Source organism: Pan troglodytes, chromosome 7 (assembly GCF_028858775.2).
Source record: "Pan troglodytes isolate AG18354 chromosome 7, NHGRI_mPanTro3-v2.0_pri, whole genome shotgun sequence".
In the NCBI taxonomy this organism is placed as follows: domain Eukaryota; kingdom Metazoa; phylum Chordata; class Mammalia; order Primates; family Hominidae; genus Pan; species Pan troglodytes.
In genome coordinates, this window is record NC_072405.2 from 32,742,547 (window position 1) to 32,765,036 (window position 22,490).

At 36.6% G+C, this 22,490-nt stretch overlaps 1 protein-coding gene and 1 long non-coding RNA gene across 2 annotated transcripts in view; one reads left to right on the forward strand and one right to left on the reverse strand.

Moving 5' to 3' along the window:
• The window catches only part of LOC134810844 (uncharacterized), a 78,413-nt gene extending 74,777 nt beyond the window's left edge, over nucleotides 1-3,636 (reverse strand). Inside the window, exon 1 of the long non-coding RNA XR_010159456.1 lies at nucleotides 3,284-3,636. This is a non-coding gene — a long non-coding RNA (uncharacterized LOC134810844). The remainder of the gene's footprint in view (nucleotides 1-3,283) is intronic.
• Nucleotides 546-22,121, forward strand: ADAMDEC1 (ADAM like decysin 1). The gene is made up of 14 exons (XM_009455040.5): nucleotides 546-718; nucleotides 8,384-8,502; nucleotides 9,376-9,452; nucleotides 10,183-10,261; nucleotides 11,831-11,907; nucleotides 13,374-13,560; nucleotides 13,787-13,849; nucleotides 14,585-14,656; nucleotides 14,972-15,138; nucleotides 15,491-15,572; nucleotides 16,268-16,398; nucleotides 18,022-18,199; nucleotides 20,111-20,196; nucleotides 21,400-22,121. Exons 1-14 carry the CDS (start codon nucleotides 631-633, stop codon nucleotides 21,404-21,406), a joined length of 1,413 nt encoding a protein of 470 aa, XP_009453315.1. The 5' UTR covers nucleotides 546-630; the 3' UTR covers nucleotides 21,407-22,121.
• The last annotated feature ends 369 nt before the right edge of the window (nucleotides 22,122-22,490 follow it).

The window sequence follows — 22,490 nt, forward strand, 5'->3', positions numbered from 1 at the left end:
TGCATATGTGTGTGTGCAAATGCATATGAATTTTATAAGAATCTTGAGGCAGTTAATATTATCAGCATCCCCTGTTGACTCATTAGGAGACTGAATGTTAGAGAGATTTGCAGTATCTTGGTTTGTAGGACTTTACCTGGTGCTTTTTAGATTCTGTGTTCACTGTGACAGTATCTCAAAATATGTACAGAATACTGATATATGTCCTAAATATGTGGATTTATTTCTATAAGGATACTGAACAACAATCGTAATGGTCCAGTTTGGTGAGTATGTAGATATGCACGCGAGCACCTCAGTCTCAGTTCACACATTCCCACTGCTTATAGGAGCACCAGGGGCAAACAGTGTCCAGATGTGAGTCCTCAATGAGCTATAACCACAGCCATAAATATCTCTCAAAGATGAGGAACATTCTCATGATGTTGACACTGCAATTTTTTGACAATTTCCCAACACTCTCGAGGAACATTCTCATGATGTTGACACTGCAATTTTTTGACAATTTCCCAACACTCTTAAGAAACATTCCCCAATCTCACACGAAAAGTGGGGGTTTTAATTTTCTTGTTCAACTTCTAAAGAGAAATTGGAGAAGATAAAACTGGACACTGGGGGGACCACAACTTCATGCTGCGTGGGATCTCCCAGCTACCTGCAGTAGCCACCATGTCTTGGGTCCTGCTGCCTGTACTTTGGCTCATTGTTCAAACTCAAGGTACGTACCATCACACCAGCATTTTACATAAAAGTCAAATTATTTGATGAATGTTTAAAGTGCCTTTTGAAAAAAAATGGCATATGTTTTTACGGTCGAAAGATCACTACCATTTGCATTTTGGTATATTTTCTACCTCTCTGCAAAAGCAAACTATATATACATACGTATGTGTATCTTTTTGAGTGAGGATATTTTAAACCACTATATGAAACATGGATTCTAAAATTTGTCCTATTTTCTCTAATTGTTATATATTTTAACAAATTTTATGTTTGTACAATATTTTCCAAAATAGAGGAACAAAAAGCTAATATTGTTCCATTCATTATGTCTTCTCTAGTAAATAAAATTTTATTAAGATCTTCATGAATCACGACTGTTTAAAAAATCTGCACTTTGGGATATTTCCTTGAGAAAAATTCTTAAAAGCAGAATGACAGGGTCAAAATGACTAGTTCTGGAAAAGGAACCCTTTTTGTCTTTGAGATTGATTATTGATATTATTGATAGATGAACCATTTTGATGACACACTATACACACCCTACAAATAATTTTCAAGTCACTGGTTATTTTACTAGTGATCACATAATAAGCATGTTAAAAGCCAAGCTGTAAACCTACGTATTTCCATGTATAAACACATTTGTGCTAAACCCTATATTGAAACAGGTAAAGTACATAGCTGAGGAGTTATCCAAGCTCCCCACAAAATTCCCACTTGCCTAAAAGTTGCCGTGCAAAAGCTGCACACATATGGCTGGCTCTAGCCTTCATATTCTTTTACATTTCCTCATTGTCCATCACCAATACTATACCCAAAAGAAGGATAAAATGGAGTAATTATTATACTAATAATTATGCGATATATACACACAGCTTACTGAAGTCTTTTCAAATTCAATTATTCGATCCATATAAACATATAAAGACAGGCTTATAGTCAACACTTTGTAACTTGCATAATGATTTAGTAAGGATGTCTCTGGAACTGTATTTCTTATTTAATAACCCTACTAGATCTATTTTCTTTTCTAAAACACACCATCCCAATGACAACACAGAACTAACTTCCTGGCCAAAAATCAAATCCATGTATTTAAGACAACATCCAAAACATAGCTCTGCTAGGATGAAAGACAGGGAAGAGTTTAAAATAGAATGAGGGCTAAATCATATATAATTGCATTATTAAATAAAAATCAGATATAATACATTATAATTGTATTGTTAAACAAAAGAAAACATTAAATGACCAACTGAACAACTGTGCCTGTGCTGTCAGATGAGAATTAATTGTACCTAAAGAGAAGTCAAACAACATGTCATGAAATAGAATTTGATTGAAATAAAAAAAAAATCTACATATCTTTTTTCCCCCATTCCTCAGAGGTCTCAAAATACTCATAGATACATTTCTAGAAAAGTGAAACTTGTTTCTATTACTATTGTTCTTACAATATTCTGCTGAAAAAGTCACTGAAATACTTCTGAATTTGATGATAGTCTACGATGCCCATAGTGCCCAAGTAGCCCTACATTTTTAAACATTCCTCCCTATTACTTTAGATAACCCAATAGTTAACAATGAAGGCTATTATTTTGGAAGATATTCATTAGGCTGCAGTTAACTAGGTAATTTTATACCTGGTAATGTTCTTATGTTTACCCATACACAATCTTATCTGGTAAATTATTCTTCTTTCAATCTCACAACTTTCTGGAACTTCCATAAAATCTTACCATCATTGTTAATAGTGCATGAAACAATCATTTTCAAACAAACTTGTACTCACTGAACTGCTAAGCAAAATGAACTTCAGCATTACATTTGTATTGCTTTATGTGTATAAAACCACGCCAGAAGTTTCTGGGGGAAATGGGAGGGATTGCAAAAAGGTTTCACTTGGTGTTCTGCCATATTCACCAATCTACTGCTCCATGTCCCTATATGATCAGCCTTACCTTCTGCTCCTCTATCTAACCTATCTGTGCTGGCTTAACACCTCCATTTGTCTTCTAGATCTTATCCCTTCTCATACAAGGACATTGACCTAACATTTTCCCTCCTTCCTACTTTATCTATTCCATATTCTCTATGGAATCATTCCCATCAGCATATAAAAATTATCCCAACTTAAAATGAATATCCTTTTTCTTTCTCTTCTGCCAATTAAGATCCTAAATTTTCTCTCTCCTGCCAGGTCTGTCCCGCAGACCCTGGCTGACCGATGAAGTGAGTACTCAAACACAGGTATGCAGTGTAAGAGCTGCTAGCTAGAGCTGCCTGGCCCTAGTGGCCAGAGAGCAGCTGTTATGTTTTGCCAGGCCAATTGATTCTGGTTGGCTTGTTGTTCCCACAACTCATCATATTCTGTCCACCAGAGGGGGTATTGACTGGTCTCTAAAGTTGTTTTAGCTAGCACTGACCAGTCCCATGGGGTCATATGGAAGTTGTCTGCTATGGCCTCAATTAATCCCTTCATAAATGAGCTAGTGGCTCTGTTTTCTCTAATGCTTTTTCTTATTTCTTTAGAAGTGTTGAAAGCAATGAGTTCACGTACCTGATTGTCTTGTTGATCTTGCATCACCGGGCAGGTCAAGAGCTCCCTTCTAATTCCACTTGCCTAAGACAGGGTCCCATAACAGTAGTGTATCCCTTGTATTTTTTCCAATATATTGGGAGAGAGGGCTCAGGGAAAATATTTGTCTCCTCTGTGGCACCTTTACTCGGTAACGGCGGGGCTCAGGGAGAAGGAGGAGGTGGTAAGGTAGATGATGGTTCTTCCTCCCTTCCCTTTTTAGGCTCTTCTGTGTAGAGTGGGGACAAAGCAGCCCTGACTAAGGCCCATAACGTTAAAGATGTTACTGGGACCCGTTGCCCTTGTGCATGATGTTAAGATTTCTCCCCACTTGTTCCCAGAGCTCTAGGTTTGGCAAGCCTTCTTCTGGGAACCATGGGTTATAGAAAACAACAGTTTGCATAAGGTCCCTTAATTGCACCTCTGAGACACAGGCTCTGCTAGCTTTAAGCAGCTGTTTCAATACTTTTATATACTGTTGCTGTTGAGCTGATAACTGTTGTCCCATGACAAAACCCTAGCTTGAAAATCCCCTCAAACTTGGAAATCCCCAGCAGGCACCAATTACTTACCGCGCAGTCACTTCACTTCATTCTCAAGGGTTTCGTCACAATCTGTTGCAGCATTCCTCACACAGGGCACCACCTGCCGACTCTGTCCTGCAGACGCTGGCAGATGGATGAAATGACTATTCAGACACAGGTATGCACTGTAAGAGCAGCTAGGTGACTGCCTGGCTCTGGTGTCCAAAGAGCAGCCCGGAGAAGCTGGAGCTGCTTGCTTTTATTCAGTGCAAGCACAATGCCAAAAACCTGGAGCAAAAACAAACTGTAGGTAATTAACATTTATTGTTCCCCTTTCAGGGAACGTCAGGTGTGCGGATGATCAAAGGTCAGTTCCAGGTCAACATAAGTAGATGAGCCTGTTTAAGATAAATTCCCCTACACTCCCTGGTACCTACTTCTTGCCCTCTGCCTCAGGGTTATAGAATAGCTGCCTTCAGTTATTCTTCCCCGAGGCTCTGCAGAACCTTGCGAACTTTCAGAAGGTTTGCCTCCTTTCCCTATAGTTTTTCCCACCACTCTGACCAATCCCCAACATTCCCTTTTGCATAAAAAATCTTCAAACGTACTGTCTATACACTTTCTCTCTAGTTAGTCTCATCCCATTCTCTTCTATCCTACTTCTACAGAGTTTTCATCTCCAACACTCCACCAAGACTGCTCTTACGGCTTCAAGGATGTTAAATCCAGTGGTCATTTCGGGGGCATCATATTCTCATGTTTTTCCTCTCTTTCTTTCTCTGCCTTCCTCTCTCTTTCCTTTTCCATGGCATGAAACACACCATTTCATTTGGTGAACTCCTACCTCACACTGGCCTCCTTTACTGGTTCCTCCTCTTCTCCTCAATTTCCTAACGTTGGAATAGCCCAGGGCTCAGTGCTTGATACTCCTTTCTTTTGTAGCAGCGTTCAGTTATTTGGTGATTTATCTAATCTTTAGCTTTAAGTACCATCCACAAGAGGACAACTCCCATCTTTTTGCTTCCACACTAAAATGTACACTTTACTTCCAACAAATCCACTTAGATGCTGTTTCATGGTGGGCAGGTCTATGCAAACCTGCCCCAAGGCCCAAGGAAGCTGAGATGCCAAAGAAAGAGGCTAAAAGATCCAGTTTCTTAGAAAGCAAGTTTTAATAAGGACTTACAAAGAGAAGCCATGTCTATGTCCTGAGTGGTGACGAGACAAGACAGATGGTGGATCCCTATTCCATTACTCTCCAGATCCAGGGCCTTTATACTGTAGGGGAGGGGTGGTTCAGAAGGGATGTACGGGACAATTGAGGTATGATAGCCTTACAGTTGTTTGACCTAAGGGCAAGATTTATGATAAGTACCTGCTCTTACACAAGGAAAAATGGATACACTGGAAATCTTAGAGGACTCCCAGAACAGGGATTAATCAGAAGCCAACTTGCCAGATTAGCATCCAAGATGGAGTTGCTTTGGCCTCTACAGATGCCTAGTAGACATCTCAAAACAATATACCCAGAACCTTTCCCACATATCTGTTCTTCCTTCACCTTTCCTCAAGTCTGTCAATGGCAATTCTGTTTGCTCAAGGCAAAAATATCGAGTCATCCTTGATTCCTCTCTTTCTCTCATGTTCTATATCCAATCCTTCACCAATTCTATTGATTTCACCTTCACAATATATCCAATATTTGACCACACCTCACTGCTTCCACTGATACCACTTTCATCTAAGTCACCACCACCTCTCTCTTAGATTACTGCAATATCCTCCTAAATGAGCTCTCTGATTCTACACTTGCCTCTCTGCAGGATACTCTTGACAGATCAGACAGGGCAATCTTATCAAACAAGAGTCAGATTATGTTACTTCTCTACTCCGAACTCTCCAGTGGCCCCCATTTCACACAGAGTAAAAGCCAAATTTTCTATCAGGTCTTGCACAATCTATTCATTTCCGTAACCAACCTACTTGCATATTCTATTATTCATTCTTCTCATTCCATTCCAGCTAGATCCCTGTGGCTTCTTAAATGCACTCTCTATCCAGGATCTCACATTAAAACCTTATTACTAGCTGTTTCCTCTATCCGGAACTCTTTGTTCCCAAAGAACAATATGGTTCAGTCCCGCATCTTCCTGAAGTCTTGGCTTAAAAGTGATCATCTTGATGTGATTATCATTACTTCCCTATTGAAAATTGCAACACTCACCTCTAATCCAGCATTCACAATCTCCTTTACTCTGATATATTTCATCACCATAGCACTTATCATTTTCTAACCTGTAAATAATTTTTCATAATGTATGCTTCATATGTATAAATATATGTAATATAATATCATTTCCCAATAGAATGTAAATTTTATAAGAGCATGTATCAATGTCTATTCTATTATTTTATTTAACCTGACAGCCTCAAACTGTGCGTGGCCTAAAGTCAGCATTCAATAAATATTTGTCAAATGAATATTTCAGTTTTCACATAAAAGAAATATCAGAGAAGGTAAGTTGCTTACTGTCTAGAAAAGAATGTAATACTTTTACATTATTTTTTCTTCTATGTGAAAAATCAAATGTAGTGATTTGAGACATCATAGTTAAAATAAGAGTATAATATTGACCCAATGTCTCCATTTTTAAAATACATTTTTGAGTATTAAGAGGTTGAAATTTCACTCAACCTTGTTTGACTATCATTTTGATAGTCATTAAAAAGACACTGTTGGGACGGGCACAATGGCTCATGCCTGTAATCCTAGCACTTCAGGAGGCTGACGCAGTGGATCACCAGTTCAGGAGTTCGAGACCAGCCTGACCAACATGGTGAAATCCTGTCTCTACTAAAAATACAAAAATTAGCCAGGTGTGGTGGTACGCAGCTGTAATCCCAGCTACTCAGGAGGCTGAGGCAGGAGAATCGTTTGAACCTGGGAGGCAGAGGTTGTAGTGAGTCAAGACTGGACCACTGTACTCCAGCCTGGGTGACAGAGCGAGACTCTGTCTCAAAACAAAACAAAACAAAACAACAATAACAAAAACAACACTGTTGGATTTGGTGTTATTTTATTTTTTTATTTGTTTTTTACTTTATATATCTTGCAAAGGTTTTTGGCTAAATCACATTGTAATCTACTCTTATAAAGTTTCCTCAAAGCCAAATAAGGTAGATAGAACAAGAAGTGAGGTAGGAAAACAGATATTTTGAGGGCTCTTCCAAAATTGCATGATTAGTGCTAACGTTGGGACTAGACATTATTAAAATTCATTCTCATTCCAAGCGCATGGCTTTTTCCACTAATGGACTCATATTCTCTTTTAATAAAAGATCATTTACTCATACATTTCTAGATTTCCTGTTTTAGTATGTGATGAATCCTTCTCAGGACAGCATTACAGCAGAACTTTGGGAGCTGACTAGGAGGGAATTCTTGCTTTGTAATTTCCTTTCATTTTCCGTATCAGCCAGGTATAAAATCTCCTGTTTTCCCTAAGATCACTCTGTCATACTGAGTGGAAAACTGTCTCTAAGCACAGATACTTATGTATGAAAATGTGAGCATTCAGACATGACTGACCTTGTATGAATGATTGAATAATTAAAAGAAAAAATAGAAAAAGTATGCTGCCATCTTCCTAATAGGGTACTAAATAATTTTATATATTTTATCTTATTCAAGTTTTACACTAACCTATACCTTAGATAATAATCTGGTACAAAGCTGAAGTGACTTCTACGAGGTTATTTAGCTAGGGCATAAGACCACATCTTATGTGGTCTCCAAGATAATTTCTTTTCTACTATTTGTAAACAATGAAAATCTGTCTATGCAATGTAAATTCAAGTACATCAAGAAGAACATTGTGTCCATAAACAATCTTCCTACTTCCTCTCTGAGGCTTTAAAACTTTCAAAGAGAGGCCAACAAAAACTTTATTTCTTTGAAATCTAAAGTCTTGGGGGAAAATGCTGAGAGAAAAAGCATCATGGCTTATTGACACACTGAGGAATAAAATTACCGCTAGTAGAGTCTTTCCTAAAAGTAAATGATTATACACAAATGAAAAACTTTATTTTTAGAGTATATAATCAGGGGTTGTGCTTCAGAGGGAAAAGGGTATAAAAAAGAAAAAGTCTTGGAGAGCATAGAGAGAAAAATTCACAATTTTTAAGAAGACTCTAAAGCAAGAAGGAAATGGATTACTACAGGCAGAATTCTAGGCTCACACACCCCTGTTCTTAATCCATAACCTGTCCTTTCTGGGCATGGTGGTCCAGAGTTTGCATACACTGAGAGATCATCTGAAGAATTGTTTTGTAATCTTCATGTCTTTTCAGAATAGGGAGAGGGAGAATTTAAAAAAAAAAATCCTTGTCATCAAAGCTGAAGAACGAGAATTAACTAGTTATTCATAATGTTTGCTCTCTACATAGGAATGTAGTCTTCACTGCTCTTTCAGCAACCCAAGAAATGAAAACAAAACACAACACGACTAAAACCAAAACCTTTAAATCTTTTATGTGAATATTATTTCTCTTTCTCTAGCAATAGCCGTAAAGCAAACACCTGAATTAACGCTCCATGAAATAGTTTGTCCTAAAAAACTTCACATTTTACACAAAAGAGAGATCAAGGACAACCAGACAGAAAAGCATGGCAAAGAGGTAAGCAAGGTGAATGACTGTGGTAGATGTTACAATCATCCAAAGAGACAATAAAAAGCCTTTTCACTAACAGAAGTGATGTTAGAGTTACCATCTAATAGTTTCATATTGAAGCCCATGTATACAACTCCCCTTTGTTCAGGAGACAGCTCACAATTTCTCAGAATGCTGCTATGGTTAAGCAGCAGAGAGTCAACAGCCTCACTTGATAAGAAAGGATAAAGCTGCTTAGACATTTCTCTTAAGTTTGAGAGTGAGGAGAGAAGCCCGGGAAGGTCGGCCATCTTTAACGGAGATGTTGTTCCTGGCAAGCCTCACCACCCCTTTTCTCCAGTGAATTGTCTTTTTCCTCAGCCATTTTGTCAATAGTGAAAAATTAAATTTTATATCAGTAGTTAACATAATATTTTATTATTGATTAAAGATACCAATTCTTTGACTATTACATTGTTGCAAGTATTTCCCTCATTTTGTAATTGTTACCTAATTCTTAGTGGGTTGAGAGTTTTGTTTTTTTTTTTTTTAGTATTTAATTTAATGTATTTAGTTTGGTTTTAAAGTAAGAAAAATACACACCTTGTTTTGATTCCCTGGCTGATCCTGAGACAGTATACTGTACATTAGGGCAAATGAGAAGTCCCTATCTCACATATTAAAGCTAGTTTAATCTATAAGTGTTATTATCACATAATGGTACTTTTTGGAAGTCCATGTTAGTGCATAATTTGTTTTGTCTTACATATTTTAAAAACACAAAAGAATTGCTTTTATCCTATATGCATTTGTAATTGTTCTTCTAATACATACTACATATATAATTATTTTAGTTATGCTCAGAAATATAAATTGCTTGATGTAATTAAATGTTTTCAGGAAAGGTATGAACCTGAAGTTCAATATCAGATGACCTTAAATGGAGAAGAAATCATTCTCTCCCTACAAAAAACCAAGTAAGTTGTACCTCCTAAAAGTCTAATCACTGGATTAGGTTATGAAATTGGGGAGCAATCTTTTTGAGGCTCCATTTAGTGTGGTTTGACATAGAAGACATGAGGCATTTTGAGCTTTAGATGATACTAGTTTGTGCTAAAAAGGCTGATTTCCTAGGAAATTATATACAAAGTGTAAAACAAAAGGAATGGCATATATAAATGACTTTCTTCCTTGACCTGGGAACTTACTGAACTTGTTTTTCTACTCAGATAAACTCAAGACTTTGATGCAGCTTTCCATTCTTTTATGAGAATATGTGTCCAAGGCTGATTCAAAATGCATGGCCTAGAGATAGATTCCAGGGGATGGGGTTCCTCCTAGTTCTATAGCAGTTAATAAACTTCTCCCTGAATGCAATGGGCCTATAAGCATATTTGTGACCCAGCACCCTTCAAAGGTTCTGTGGAGGTTGTGTCCTTGGTGCAAGAAATCTCAAAATTACTAATTTGAAGATAGGGATCTGCAGATGGGAAGAAGATGAGGGGACTTCCTCCCTCAGATTTAATAGGAAGAACTAACTCTCTGATTTGCTTCAGCAACAGAGCTCCAATGTTGGAAGAGGATTAGTAGGTCAGAACCTTAGCTATTTATCATTGTAGACACTATCACTATTTTAGTGCTGAAGTTCAGGAAGTTCTGCCTTTCTTACCATCCTGAGTGGTCCATGCAGCTCTCTGCTCTCTACAGGCACCTCCTGGGGCCAGACTACACTGAAACATTGTACTCCCCCAGAGGAGAGGAAATTACCACGAAACCTGAGAACATGGTAGGGTCCGAATACTTTGTGGGTCTCTTTTGAGTTTTAGATGTTATTAGTTTGTGCTAATGTTAACTAAGATCTCCAAAGGGCTCAATTATTTTATAAAATTCATAGGTCCATGAACAACTTCAAAAAATAATCAAAGGACTTGAAAGCAAGTTGCTTCTCTATGATCAATGAGACAACAGTTTGGAAAATCACATTCAGCTTTTAAAACATAGGAGCAGCAGAAAGCTTCCAAGTGTCACATTTTTGGAAGCAACCAAAAGTCCACTTCTCCCTAGACCATTTTATCCATAGGTTAGAAAAGCTCTTCTCTATACGTACTTAAAACCTCTTGTCACTATTTACTATTTTTTGGAGATACATGCATTTATCCTGAGGTCAGCAATGAAATATCAATAATTAATATTTTTATATCTGATTAAATCATCATCCCGTAGACAATACCAGGGCCAAATGTCAGACATTAAGAATCATGGCATAGAATATCATGAAGAGAATACAATAAATCTCAATCAAGAGGTGTTCATGTTCCCAGGCTAAGACAGCTTCTCAGAGCCATCCTACAAGGTACCCTAAACATGCATTTCTCTATATAAAAAAAAAGACTTCTGCCACAGAATGGTTCTTTGTTCCCCATGCTCATTAAAACTTATTTCATGTACATCTGAATTTTTGCTAACACTATCTTCAGCGGACAGTGTCTGATAAATTAATTTATGCTCAATTGTTAATAGCTGATGATACATTAATGAGGAATCTTCTCAAGTCTTCTATGAGAAAATGTTTATGTTGACGATATCTCTTCCAAAAAGGGAGAAAAGACCACAGATGGAATTTCATACCCTGAGGCAGGTCAATTTATTTTGCACCGGAGTTTTTTCACTACCTTTTTTAGATCACTCCACGTAAGTTGCCCCTTAACTTTGCTGATGTGGGCCAACAATCATGTCTGAATCTCTAATTGTAGACAAATAATTTTGTGTCTTTGAGGCTGATAAAGGGATTCCACTAACAGACCAATTAAAACAGTGATTAAATCAGTTAGTCTGAGGAGCTCAGGAGTGATAGTGTGAAATATCAGGGATTCCCCAGTCTAGAAAAATAGATGTCTCATTTTACTTATTTGTAATGCACAGTGCCTTTGGCACTCAGCACAGTGAAGCCAAATTCTTGAGCACTGACCCCCAAACCTGAGGACCCACTGGGAGTACTGTACATCCCAAGAGGACTGGCTACTTCTCAGAGAAAGCATCCACTTTCACTATGAGCCCACCTAGGTTTAACTTCCCTGGACTCCTCCTTAGTGTAAATTAATGTCAGAAAAACAGCTCAGCCACCAAATATAGAGTTTCCAGTGAAGCAATTCTGAAAACCTCTGAGGTTCTTGCTGTTTGTGTTTCTGAGGATTGGTCTGGCCACAGTCACTACTTGAAGAATTTTTACATATTCAAGATGGTAGCTTTCCTCACAACTGTGATACATGTATTCTCATAGTTTATACATTACACACACACTCACATACACACACACACGCACATTTCTGAAGCATAATTTCTTTTTCCACTCCAGGAACACTGTTACTATAAAGGAAACATCCTAAATGAAAAGAATTCTGTTGCCAGCATCAGTACTTGTGACGGGTTGAGGTAAGAACTACCATCAAAATTACTCAAGATCAAGAAGCTTTTTGTTACACAGAATTAAGGGCTACTAGATATTGTCTTCTTACTATTTTGGTAAATTTTTCATTGCTGAAATGCTGAATATGTGTGGTTAAAGTGAAGAACAAAGTATTACCCTGACAATCATTTCATAATCTGCTGCTCTAGGAGAAGTCAGGCCTAGCAATGTAAAACAAGAATGCTACACTCTGGACCTTGATGATATCTGGATCCACTTCTGTGTTTATCCACCCTACTCTCTGAAACAGTTACTTCCTGTTTTCTAAAACATTCTTCCCTGCAATGGTCACAATTGAACTTAATTTTAGAATTATATGTGTTTCTGTTTACGTAGATAATTCTTGCCAATGAGAGAAAGTTTGGAAAGTAAGAAAAAGCACAAATAAGAAAATAACAGGCCGGGTGCGGTGGCTCACGCCTGTAATCCCAGCACTTTGGGAGGGCGAGGCGGGCAGATCAGGAGGTCAGAAGATTGAGACCATCCTGGCTAACACGGTGAAACCCCGTCTCTACTAAAAATACAAAAAAAAAAATAGCCGAGTGTGGTGGCTGGCGCCTGTACTCCCGGCTACTCCGGAGGCTGAGGCAGGAGAATGGCATGAACCCAGGAGGCGGAGCTTGCAATGAGCCAAGATAGCTCCACTGCACTCTAGCCTGGGCGACAGAGCTAGACTCCGTCTCAAAACAAAAAAAAAGAAAAAGAAGGTAACAACTACCACAAAAGTTGACCTCTGAGTAATCACTGTTATTAACATTTTGTCATGTTTGCACCCTTATGTACACATATAGACAAATGTATCTTTCACAGCATTGAAATAAAAAAAAAAAACCACATTGTTCTTCCAACATGGCTGATAACACACACGACATATCATAAAATACCTTCAGGGATATAATTTTGAACAGTTAAGTTGGATTGTAATATTTTATTATATGGATTCACCTTCTATTTATGAACAAATTATCATACTATTGTGATCATAGAAAGAGGGATTCTTCAAGCTACTTCTAATCCCAACGTGTTACTCTGGTTGGCCTGCTGATCATTCATGTTCCCCTCTGGGGTTCTTGTTATCTAAACATTCCCTTACTCCATTTTCCATTATAGTCCTAGGATCTGCCATGAAATATTTGTTAAATGAATCAATAAACTATGGAAAAATATTTACCACGGTGCAAATTCCAAATTCTTTGGGGTTGCTTCATCTTTATAATTCTTGTTCAGAATTCTCTTGGTAAATAAGTTAGGCTTCATTTTATATCGACAAATAGTGATTCTAACTTACATTACCAGAAGTTAGCTGAAAGGTCTATGAATGACAAGGCTATGTGTGAAATTGGGATGGAGGGGCAGACATCAATCCATTCTTGGAAGCAAATATGACACTGTGTGTCAGGAATCCTGAAATATAAGTCTCTATATCTCCCAGAGGATACTTCACACATCATCACCAAAGATACCAGATAAAACCTCTGAAAAGCACAGACGAGAAAGAACATGCCGTCTTTACATCTAACCAGGAGGAACAAGACCCAGCTAACCACACATGTGGTGTGAAGAGCACTGACGGGAAACAAGGCCCAATTCGAATCTCTAGATCACTCAAAAGCCCAGAGGTGAATACAATTCCCTTACCTCATCATTTACTTCAATTGTCTCAGCAAAGATAGGCGATATATTACTATTCTTAGAAATGAGTAGTATGTGTATGTGTCAAGCCTATAATTTATTTACTTATTTTTCTATTTATCTTCTATTTTAGGAAAACAAGTCTCCTTTTAAGCTTTGGAATCTTTTAGGATAAAGATAATGATTAACAATGTTCTTTTATTCTTTGTAAAGAAAGAAGACTTTCTTCGGGCACAGAAATACATTGATCTCTATTTGGTGCTGGATAATGCCTTTGTGAGTATGAAACACACGGGCTTCTTGGCCAGTTCAGTCACCCTTTAAGTTTACTTATCAAGCAAAAGCAAGCAATAAACTGTTTTAGCTAATCATGGGGCATTTGTCCACCTGGGTGTCTTGGCTGTTTACATGCCTTGCTAGTAATAGTTATCTCCTCATACCCTTTAATAGCCATCTGCCACCAAAATATTTAGATATTGGCAATATAGTTAATACCAGATAGCTACAGGCAATCCACCAAAAAAGAAAAATAAAAGGAACGCATTATTAAAATATTGCAATATTTTATATCTTAATATAAAATTAAATATATTTAATATAAATATTATGTCAATATAAAATCAACATAAAACTCTATATAACTTAGAAACTATATTGATAGATACAGAGGAAAATACTAGAATCTACATTTCTATCTAGCAAATATTGTTTTGTAATCAAATTTTAATCACATGATTCGGTTTAAAAACCTAAAAATTGTTAATTTGATGTATTCAACTTTAAAATGAAGAACATTAAAATTTTACATGAATGTCTAACTTTTATCAAAAAACTCCTAACATTTGAAATAGAATTTGCCACAACGCAGTCTTACATTATTTAATTATGGAATGAATAGATGTTAATTGTAGTGAAATTCATAATTTTTCTTAAAATGTGAAATCTTGTATGCCATCAGCTTTCTCAGTGTAATCTGCTATTTCACTATACTTTGTGTTTTGTATTTTACAGTATAAGAACTATAATGAGAATCTAACTCTGATAAGAAGCTTTGTGTTTGATGTGATGAACCTACTCAATGTGGTAAGACATCAGTCATGTAAACCTCATGTTTCTGCATACAAGCCTGGAACTTCCCTAAGATTTCACCAACAAGAAGTTAAAAAGATCCCAAATGCCTTAAGTTAAATAGTTCAGGGAAATTTTAGCAGAACAAGCATCAACATCAAGGTGAAATCACATGCATGGCAACAAACACAACTTTAAAATTTTTTACTTTCAAAATGGAAATTCATTACTTGTAGTCCATCACTTTATCTATCACTTGTGGTCAACAAAAGCTCTCAGACACGAAAGGAATCCTGAACATTTTTATGAAGATAAATCCTCTTTCCACAGATTTATAACACCATAGATGTTCAAGTGGCCTTGGTAGGTATGGAAATCTGGTCTGATGGGGATAAGATAAAGGTGGTGCCCAGCGCAAGCACCACGTTTGACAACTTCCTGAGATGGCACAGTTCCAACCTGGGGAAAAAGATCCACGACCATGCTCAGCTTCTCAGGTGAGCACATGCTGGCCAGGTGAATGTAGGCAGAATGGATAGCTATCCCCAAGGTTCCTTAGCAGGGATTTCCACTCTGTAATATTTCCCTGATCAATTGTCAGAGTGCTTGACATTTTACCACTAGCAATTCACCTGTGACATTATTGGATCAATAATCAGATGATAGAATGAGCTCTTGGATATAAGATAACCATCTGTGGTCATAACACTAAGGAATAGTAGAAGTTTTTTGGGGCCTAGTGAATATAAAAAGGCTAGGGCAGCGAGGCAATTCGTTAATGTAATTAACAAAAGCTAATGGTTACAAAGACTCAGATTGTGACAGTAGTATCTGTAACTTTTCATACAGCGGGATTAGCTTCAACAATCGACGTGTGGGACTGGCAGCTTCAAATTCCTTGTGTTCCCCATCTTCGGTTGCTGTTATTGAGGTTTGTAAATTTGTAGTAAGGCTCTCTGTGGTTCTGTATCCTCTATGAAGGCCAGCATAACACCTTATATAGAATGAGCAAAATGAACATTTGCTGAATCAATGAATCAAGGTAGAAATGAAACTACTGGTAGGTCATTGCACTGAAGATCCCTTGGGTTATGCAACAGAACATTTCTTTACATCAGCCTTGCTAGAACGTGCCATATCATTCTTTAGTTCATGTTAGAAAATCAGAGTAGGAATATTGGAGCAGAAAGGGCATCCAGTACCCTCTGTGGCCTGGGCTAATACTAGTCATCCCCAGTATCTATGGCCAGAGAGGCCAGACAAGGAAGAAGGGTGCATGCAGGTGTCATATGGCCAAGCACTCCAGTGTCATAGGTATCATAGCAATAGGTTTTGGAGACCTCCGATATGGTGCCTATGAGTACTTCCTATGAAGAATGTAATTAATTCAACCATGATTTACTGGTAACTTAGTATCCATTAGTTCAACAAATATTTATTGAATAAAATGTAAGTATTCATAGGACCCAACCACTTTAAATGCTCTTTCAACGTTTTGCAATACACAGTGACAGGGAAAGGAGCTAACAATTCACTAGTTTTCATCTCTTAAGCCATTTTTAAAGTACTGCACATTGGCAACAATTAAATAAAAAAAGAATAAATAAATATATCTACTTTTTCCAGGCTAAAAAAAAGAATAATGTGGCTCTTGTAGGAGTGATGTCACATGAGCTGGGCCATGTCCTTGGTATGCCTGATGTTCCATTCAACACCAAGTGTCCCTCTGGCAGTTGTGTGATGAATCAGTATCTGAGGTGAGACCTTATCATCCTAAAAGGAGAGAGATATTTTCCAAATCTTTTTTTTTTTCTGAAGACACATATTATTCTCTATTGTTTAATTAAATATTAGATCTTGTGTTGTTCCAAAACAGATTTTAAAATTGTTTATAAAATACATACTAATCAACAGGATAGATTGAAAGTGTTACCCAAAAAACAATCTTAAAAAGTGTAGGGTAACATATTACATTCTTAACCTAGTCTTGGATTACAGTAATCTGCTGATATATGTTTCATAAAGACATCAAAAGTGCTATTTTACAAGTAAATTATGTTTAGGGACACTTGCAATGAATGTTTCTTTTCTTTTATATATATATATATATTTATATATAATACTTTAAGTTCTAGGGTACATGTGCACAACCTGCAGGTTTGTTACATATGTATACATGTGCCATGTTGGTGTGCTGCACCCATTAACTAGTCATTTAGCATTAGGTATATCTCCTAATGCTATCCCTCCCCCTCCCCCCACCCCACAACAGGCCCCAGTGTGTGATGTTCCCCTTCCTGTGTCCAAGTGTTCTCATTGTTCACTTCCCACCTATGAGTAAGAAAATGCGGTGTTTGGTTTTTTGTCCTCGCGATAGTTTGCTCAGAATGATGGTTTCCAGCTTCATCCATGTCCCTACAAAGGACATGAACTCATCATTTTTTATGGCTGCATAGTATTCCATGGTGTATATATGCCACATTTTCTTAATCCAGTCTATCATTGTTGGACATTTGGGTTGGTTCCAAGTCTTTGCTATTATGAGTAGTTTTCCAAATCTTTAAGAATTCGGAAGCAGTCTACAGATGTTGAATGGACATATCTTTTCCCAAGGGTTGTGTATCCCATTAATTCAACTTCCAGACTCTTGATGCACAAATTTTAAAAACTACCAGGGCTCATTCTTTAAGATTTCCAAATATGCCAAGATAGAGCTTGCAAGTATGATGACCTTATAATTTTAACTTAAAATAATTGCAACTGAAAATGAACCCGTAGTTTCTAAAAATATTAATCTCATTATGTTGATGACAGGATCTTCTTATATTCCCATCATCAATCAACCAATCAATCTGTTTTTGCATATTTATGAATTACCTGTGAATGCCAGGCACTTTGCAAAGACTTTGGGATAGAAAAATAAATAAAACATACTTTGTTCTTGAAATGCTCACAAAGAAGGAGAGAAATATTTCCATACAGCCCAGAAGCCTGCAACTACTTCCCTTCACTGGTTCATTATTATTATCTCTTGCCGCTCAATTCTCAGTGCAAAATGAGTGGATAATTACAAATGGTGATGGCTGTCACTGCTGTCCTTTAGAACAACATTAAATGGCCACATGGAAATTGAAATCCTTCCAGCTCTGTGACTTAGGCTCTAGGAAGAAAAATGTCCAAATACCATAGTATGCATGCTCTACCACCCACCACATTTAATACAGGGCAGTCCTAAATGGTTGCCAAATTTGGAATTTCCATTGAGCTCGGTAATACAGTTAGATAAATCAGAGTCTCGTGTTTCTTTATCTTTATTCTGTGTTTCACGCAGAAGGCACCACACTGTATATCATATTATTTGAGTTTTCTTCTGATTACAGTTCAAAATTCCCAAAGGATTTCAGTACATCTTGCCGTGCACATTTTGAAAGATACCTTTTATCTCAGAAACCAAAGTGCCTGCTGCAAGCACCTATTCCTACAAATATAATGACAACACCAGTGTGTGGGAACCACCTTCTAGAAGTGGGAGAAGACTGTGATTGTGGCTCTCCTAAGGTATTATTTATTAGAATTATTGGGGCAGAAGAATTATGCAGTTTTCTTTTTGTTTTCCAATATTCTTTTGGAAATTCTTTCTAAAGACAAACTTGGCATCGTAGTTAAAAAGGAGATTTGTGCTTGTGTTTTTGCTACTGAATTTAGTAATCCTTTGAAAGGCATTTCAAAAACTAGGACATGATTTTGACATAATTATATGAAGTTAAATGTAAAAAAGTAAATTGTTAACTATAACATGTCACTTGCAATCTTTCCAAAACGTGTATTAGTCAGAAATCCCTAGACGACATAATGTCACAGTTGATCATCTGTTGAACAGTAACAATTAGAGATCTAGAAGTAAGTTCTACTCAGAGGGAGAGTTGGTCTTTTCTCATCAAGCCAGTGTGTAAACCAGGTTGTAAACAGAGAAGAAAGAGGAAAAGAAAAAATAATCACAAAAATTTGTAGAAAATGGGCTATTAACATAGAACATCCAGAATAAGCACTATGATTCTGCTAATTTATATAAATTAGACTCCTTCAAGGCATTTATGTACTCTAAAGAATGCTGATCACTAGCAATCCCATTGCCTTCTAAAAGATATTCTGTTGCTCCACTGGTGAAGCGGGATGCAGTCCAAGAAGTATCCATTACTTAAGATGGCTCTGTGACAATGAACATGGCATCTAAACTCTCTATGCTTCAGTTTCTGTATTCAGAAATTTTAGCTGGTTAGATTAGATCAGAAGACTACACAGCCTAACTTAGTCATTTGTGAAGAATATTGTAAACTTTCTGTTAATTATAAAGAGGCTTGGAACTTTACGAAAGATTTGACATTTTATACCAAATTAGAGTTACGTTTATCTCGTTCTTACTTGCTTACATTCATCTATGGTTTCTTGGGTGGAAGACAATTGAAGATACTCAAAACCCTAGGTACTTCTGGTTTCAGCAAGTAAATGGTATGTATTTACAGAGAAGAAAGGGGGAAAGGATGAAGGAAGAGGCCAAGAGAGGACCATTGTATATACAATATGTAACATCTAAAATTCTTGAATTATGTCAGTCAACTCCTGTATTATTTTCATATCTTGTTGATTTTTTTCTTATGTAATTGAATAAAACCAGAGATTTCAGGCTTAGGAACAACTGAATTTCTAAATAACTGTTTTCTTTTCCAAAAAGTAGTATGTATACTTCATACAGTATTGTTTATTGAGTAATCCAATTTCTCATAGATCTGATATCCCAGTTTATTATTCCTAGGTATATAGTTAGGGGTTTTTTTTTTAGATTTTAAAAATAAGCTTTCTGTCTAGATATTTCTCCCAGGCATCACACTATTTTAAAGATTGTAACTTGACAATGCGTTTTAATGTCAAGTCTCTTCATTGTTTTGTCGTTACTGTTTTAGTTGCAAATTTGCCCTCAAATACCATTGAGATTTGATGGAAATGCATTAAATTTATATTTAACTTTGAAGGGCACTGATATTTTTACAATATTAAGTATTGTCTTAAAAGACAAGTTGCCTTTAAAGTTTCCCAGGAAATGTATATATAAAGTTCTTCATGGAGTTCCTGCACTTTTGAAAGGCTTTCTAAATTATTTTCATATTTTTCTTTCTGCTGTATGTTCATTTTTTTTTAGTTTGGACTTACACATCATACATCTAGACAAAATTTATTTTTGAAAAATTCTTGAATAATTCTATTTCTCACCTTTTGAGAAGTCTTCATTGCTGATAATATTTTGTTTTCTATTTTTCAATGTCCTTGGTCATTTTCACTGGAATTTGCCTATCAGAGTAATTTACCTTAAAAAGTAAACTTTCATTGCCATCTTGTGCCAGAATTCTATCACCTAGTCTATGGGAAGAAAATGTTGAGCCCACCTTTTTCCATTGTGTGTGTGCTTTGAAGGAATGTACCAATCTCTGCTGCGAAGCCCTAACGTGTAAACTGAAGCCTGGAACTGATTGCGGAGGAGACGCTCCAAACCATACCACGTAAGACCTTTTGTTTTCTTTGTTCCAAAACGTTTTCCCACTTTTATTTCAGATTTGAGAAAAATATGCCACTGGGTTCTATAATACACTAAAACACAATGTATTTTATATTTTTCAAATGACTCAATTTTGGAGAGGAAAACTAGCCATCATTATGAGCATGACTAAGGATTGTAGACAAACACTCATGAGAAAGTAGCTACTTTGACATTTGTGAGATTAGGGCTGCTGGAATCTATGCCAAAAACTGTTTAAATTCCCGTTAGAGAACGATGAGTTTAATACAAACCAAAATGAGAAAAGAAAAGTGTATTTAAAAACAGCCTCAGTTGATGAGCTCATTTTATTCTTGGTTAAAAGCTGATAGTTTTAATTTGCAAGGCTGTCAGAAAATCAATAGCATTTAAGAACATGCTATAAGATTTGACAATTTTACTCCCTTTAAAGTGTCTCAATGAGTCATAATTCAGGTAGTAGTTCTGTGTCCTACACAATCCTATGTGAGCTGGGCTAGGGAACCCAGTTACTTGGAAAATAGTACTTGTTTCAGTGAAAAATAACCTCTGAATAGAAAATGGCAACAAGAAAAATCAAAAATAGGGGAAAGACTCAGGATACATTCTCTTTACTCCTCTTTCCCAATTCTTTTCTGGAGTTGAAACTGCAGAGACAGTATAAAGAAAATAATTGACTCAAGCACCATCAATTATCATTTCATTGGGAATGGATTGGCAAGGTCAAAGATAAGGACCAACGCTTGTTTATTTACCAAGCACCATTTAATACAGCTTACATGAATCATGGAATGAATCCACTCTGCAGGGAATTCTGGGAACTGTGCCCAGGCCAGAAACATAGCATCGCAAAAGAAAAAAAATCATCCAGCTATTTAAGGGCTTGGAACCCTAGGTGAACATGCCCCTTACTGTGCAAGATAGGCAATTTATACCATGGAAGAAAATTGGAGGTGGACTCAGGAAACTAAAATTCTAGTCTTTTCTGTCAAAAACTAGCTGTGGGACTTTAAGTCCAGATAAATTAGTTTTTTTCACTCATGAAATACAGCTAATGGTATAGTCTCTTAAATAATATGAATTGTTATTCACATAATTTAAATTCTATACATTTTCATTATCATTATTACATAATATTTTGTAACTTATAATAACCCTGGCTTCCAAATTTTATTTTTCCTTCAATCAGAGAGTGAATCCAAAAGTCTGCTTCACTGAGATGCTACCTTGCCAGGACAAGAACCAAGAACTCTAACTGTCCCAGGAATCTTGTGAATTTTCACCCATAATGGTCTTTCACTTGTCATTCTACTTTCTATATTGTTATCAGTCCAGGAAACAGGTAAACAGGTGTAATTAGAGACATTGGCTCTTTGTTTAGGCCTAATCTTTCTTTCTTTCTTTCTTTTTTTTTTTTTTTTTTTTTTTAAAGATCATGAATTTGTGACTTAGTTCTGCCCTTTGGAGAACAAAAGAAAGTAGTCTTCCATCAAATCACCTTAAAATGCACGGCTAAACTATTCAGAGTTAACACTCCAGAATTGTTAAATTACAAGTACTATGCTTTAATGCTTCTTTCATCTTACTAGTATGGCCTATAAAAAAAATAATACCACTTGATGGGTGAAGGCTTTGGCAATAGAAAGAAGAATAGAATTCAGGTTTTATGTTATTCCTTTGTGTTCACTTCGCCTTGCTCTTGAAAGTGCAGTATTTTTCTACATCATGTCAAGAATGATTAAATGTAAATATTTTTTCATTTTATCATGTATATCCTATACACACATCTCCTTCATCATCATATATGAAGTTTATTTTGAGAAGTCTACATTGCTTACATTTTAATTGAGCCAGCAAAGAAGGCTTAATGATTTATTGAACCATAATGTCAATAAAAACACAACTTTTGAGGCTTTTCTGTGTGGTCATTTTCAAAACTGAGTATTTTCAAGCTTCTTTTGTAGGTTTGTGTTAGGTGCTGAAGCTCACATCATTGGAAAATCATCGCTCTGGTAATTTGATAATATTGTCACAGATAGCCAAGCAATGCTATATGGACATGACAAGAGGAGGTCGTATCATCTTTTCATGCCCAAAATGGCATGATGTGAGGCCAGTCACACAGGAAGACTAGGCTTCTTCCTGAGATTTCTTTCTTGAAATAATTTTTAACAATTAATGAAAGTTACCTAAATTTCCACAGATGCCTATGCTGGGAGACTAGAAACTTAGACATACTTTTAAAGATTGGGCTTTGAAACCAAGGGCCTCCTGGGATGC

Bases quoted from the DNA above. Each gene is read 5' to 3' on its own strand.
- ADAMDEC1 (XM_009455040.5), top strand. From the start codon at position 631: ATGCTGCGTGGGATCTCCCAGCTACCTGCAGTAGCCACCATGTCTTGG. The intron at 719-8,383 runs GTACGTACCATC...CTCTTTCTCTAG, and splicing joins GCTCATTGTTCAAACTCAAG to CAATAGCCGTAAAGCAAACA. The intron at 13,561-13,786 runs GTGAATACAATT...TTCTTTGTAAAG, and splicing joins GATCACTCAAAAGCCCAGAG to AAAGAAGACTTTCTTCGGGC.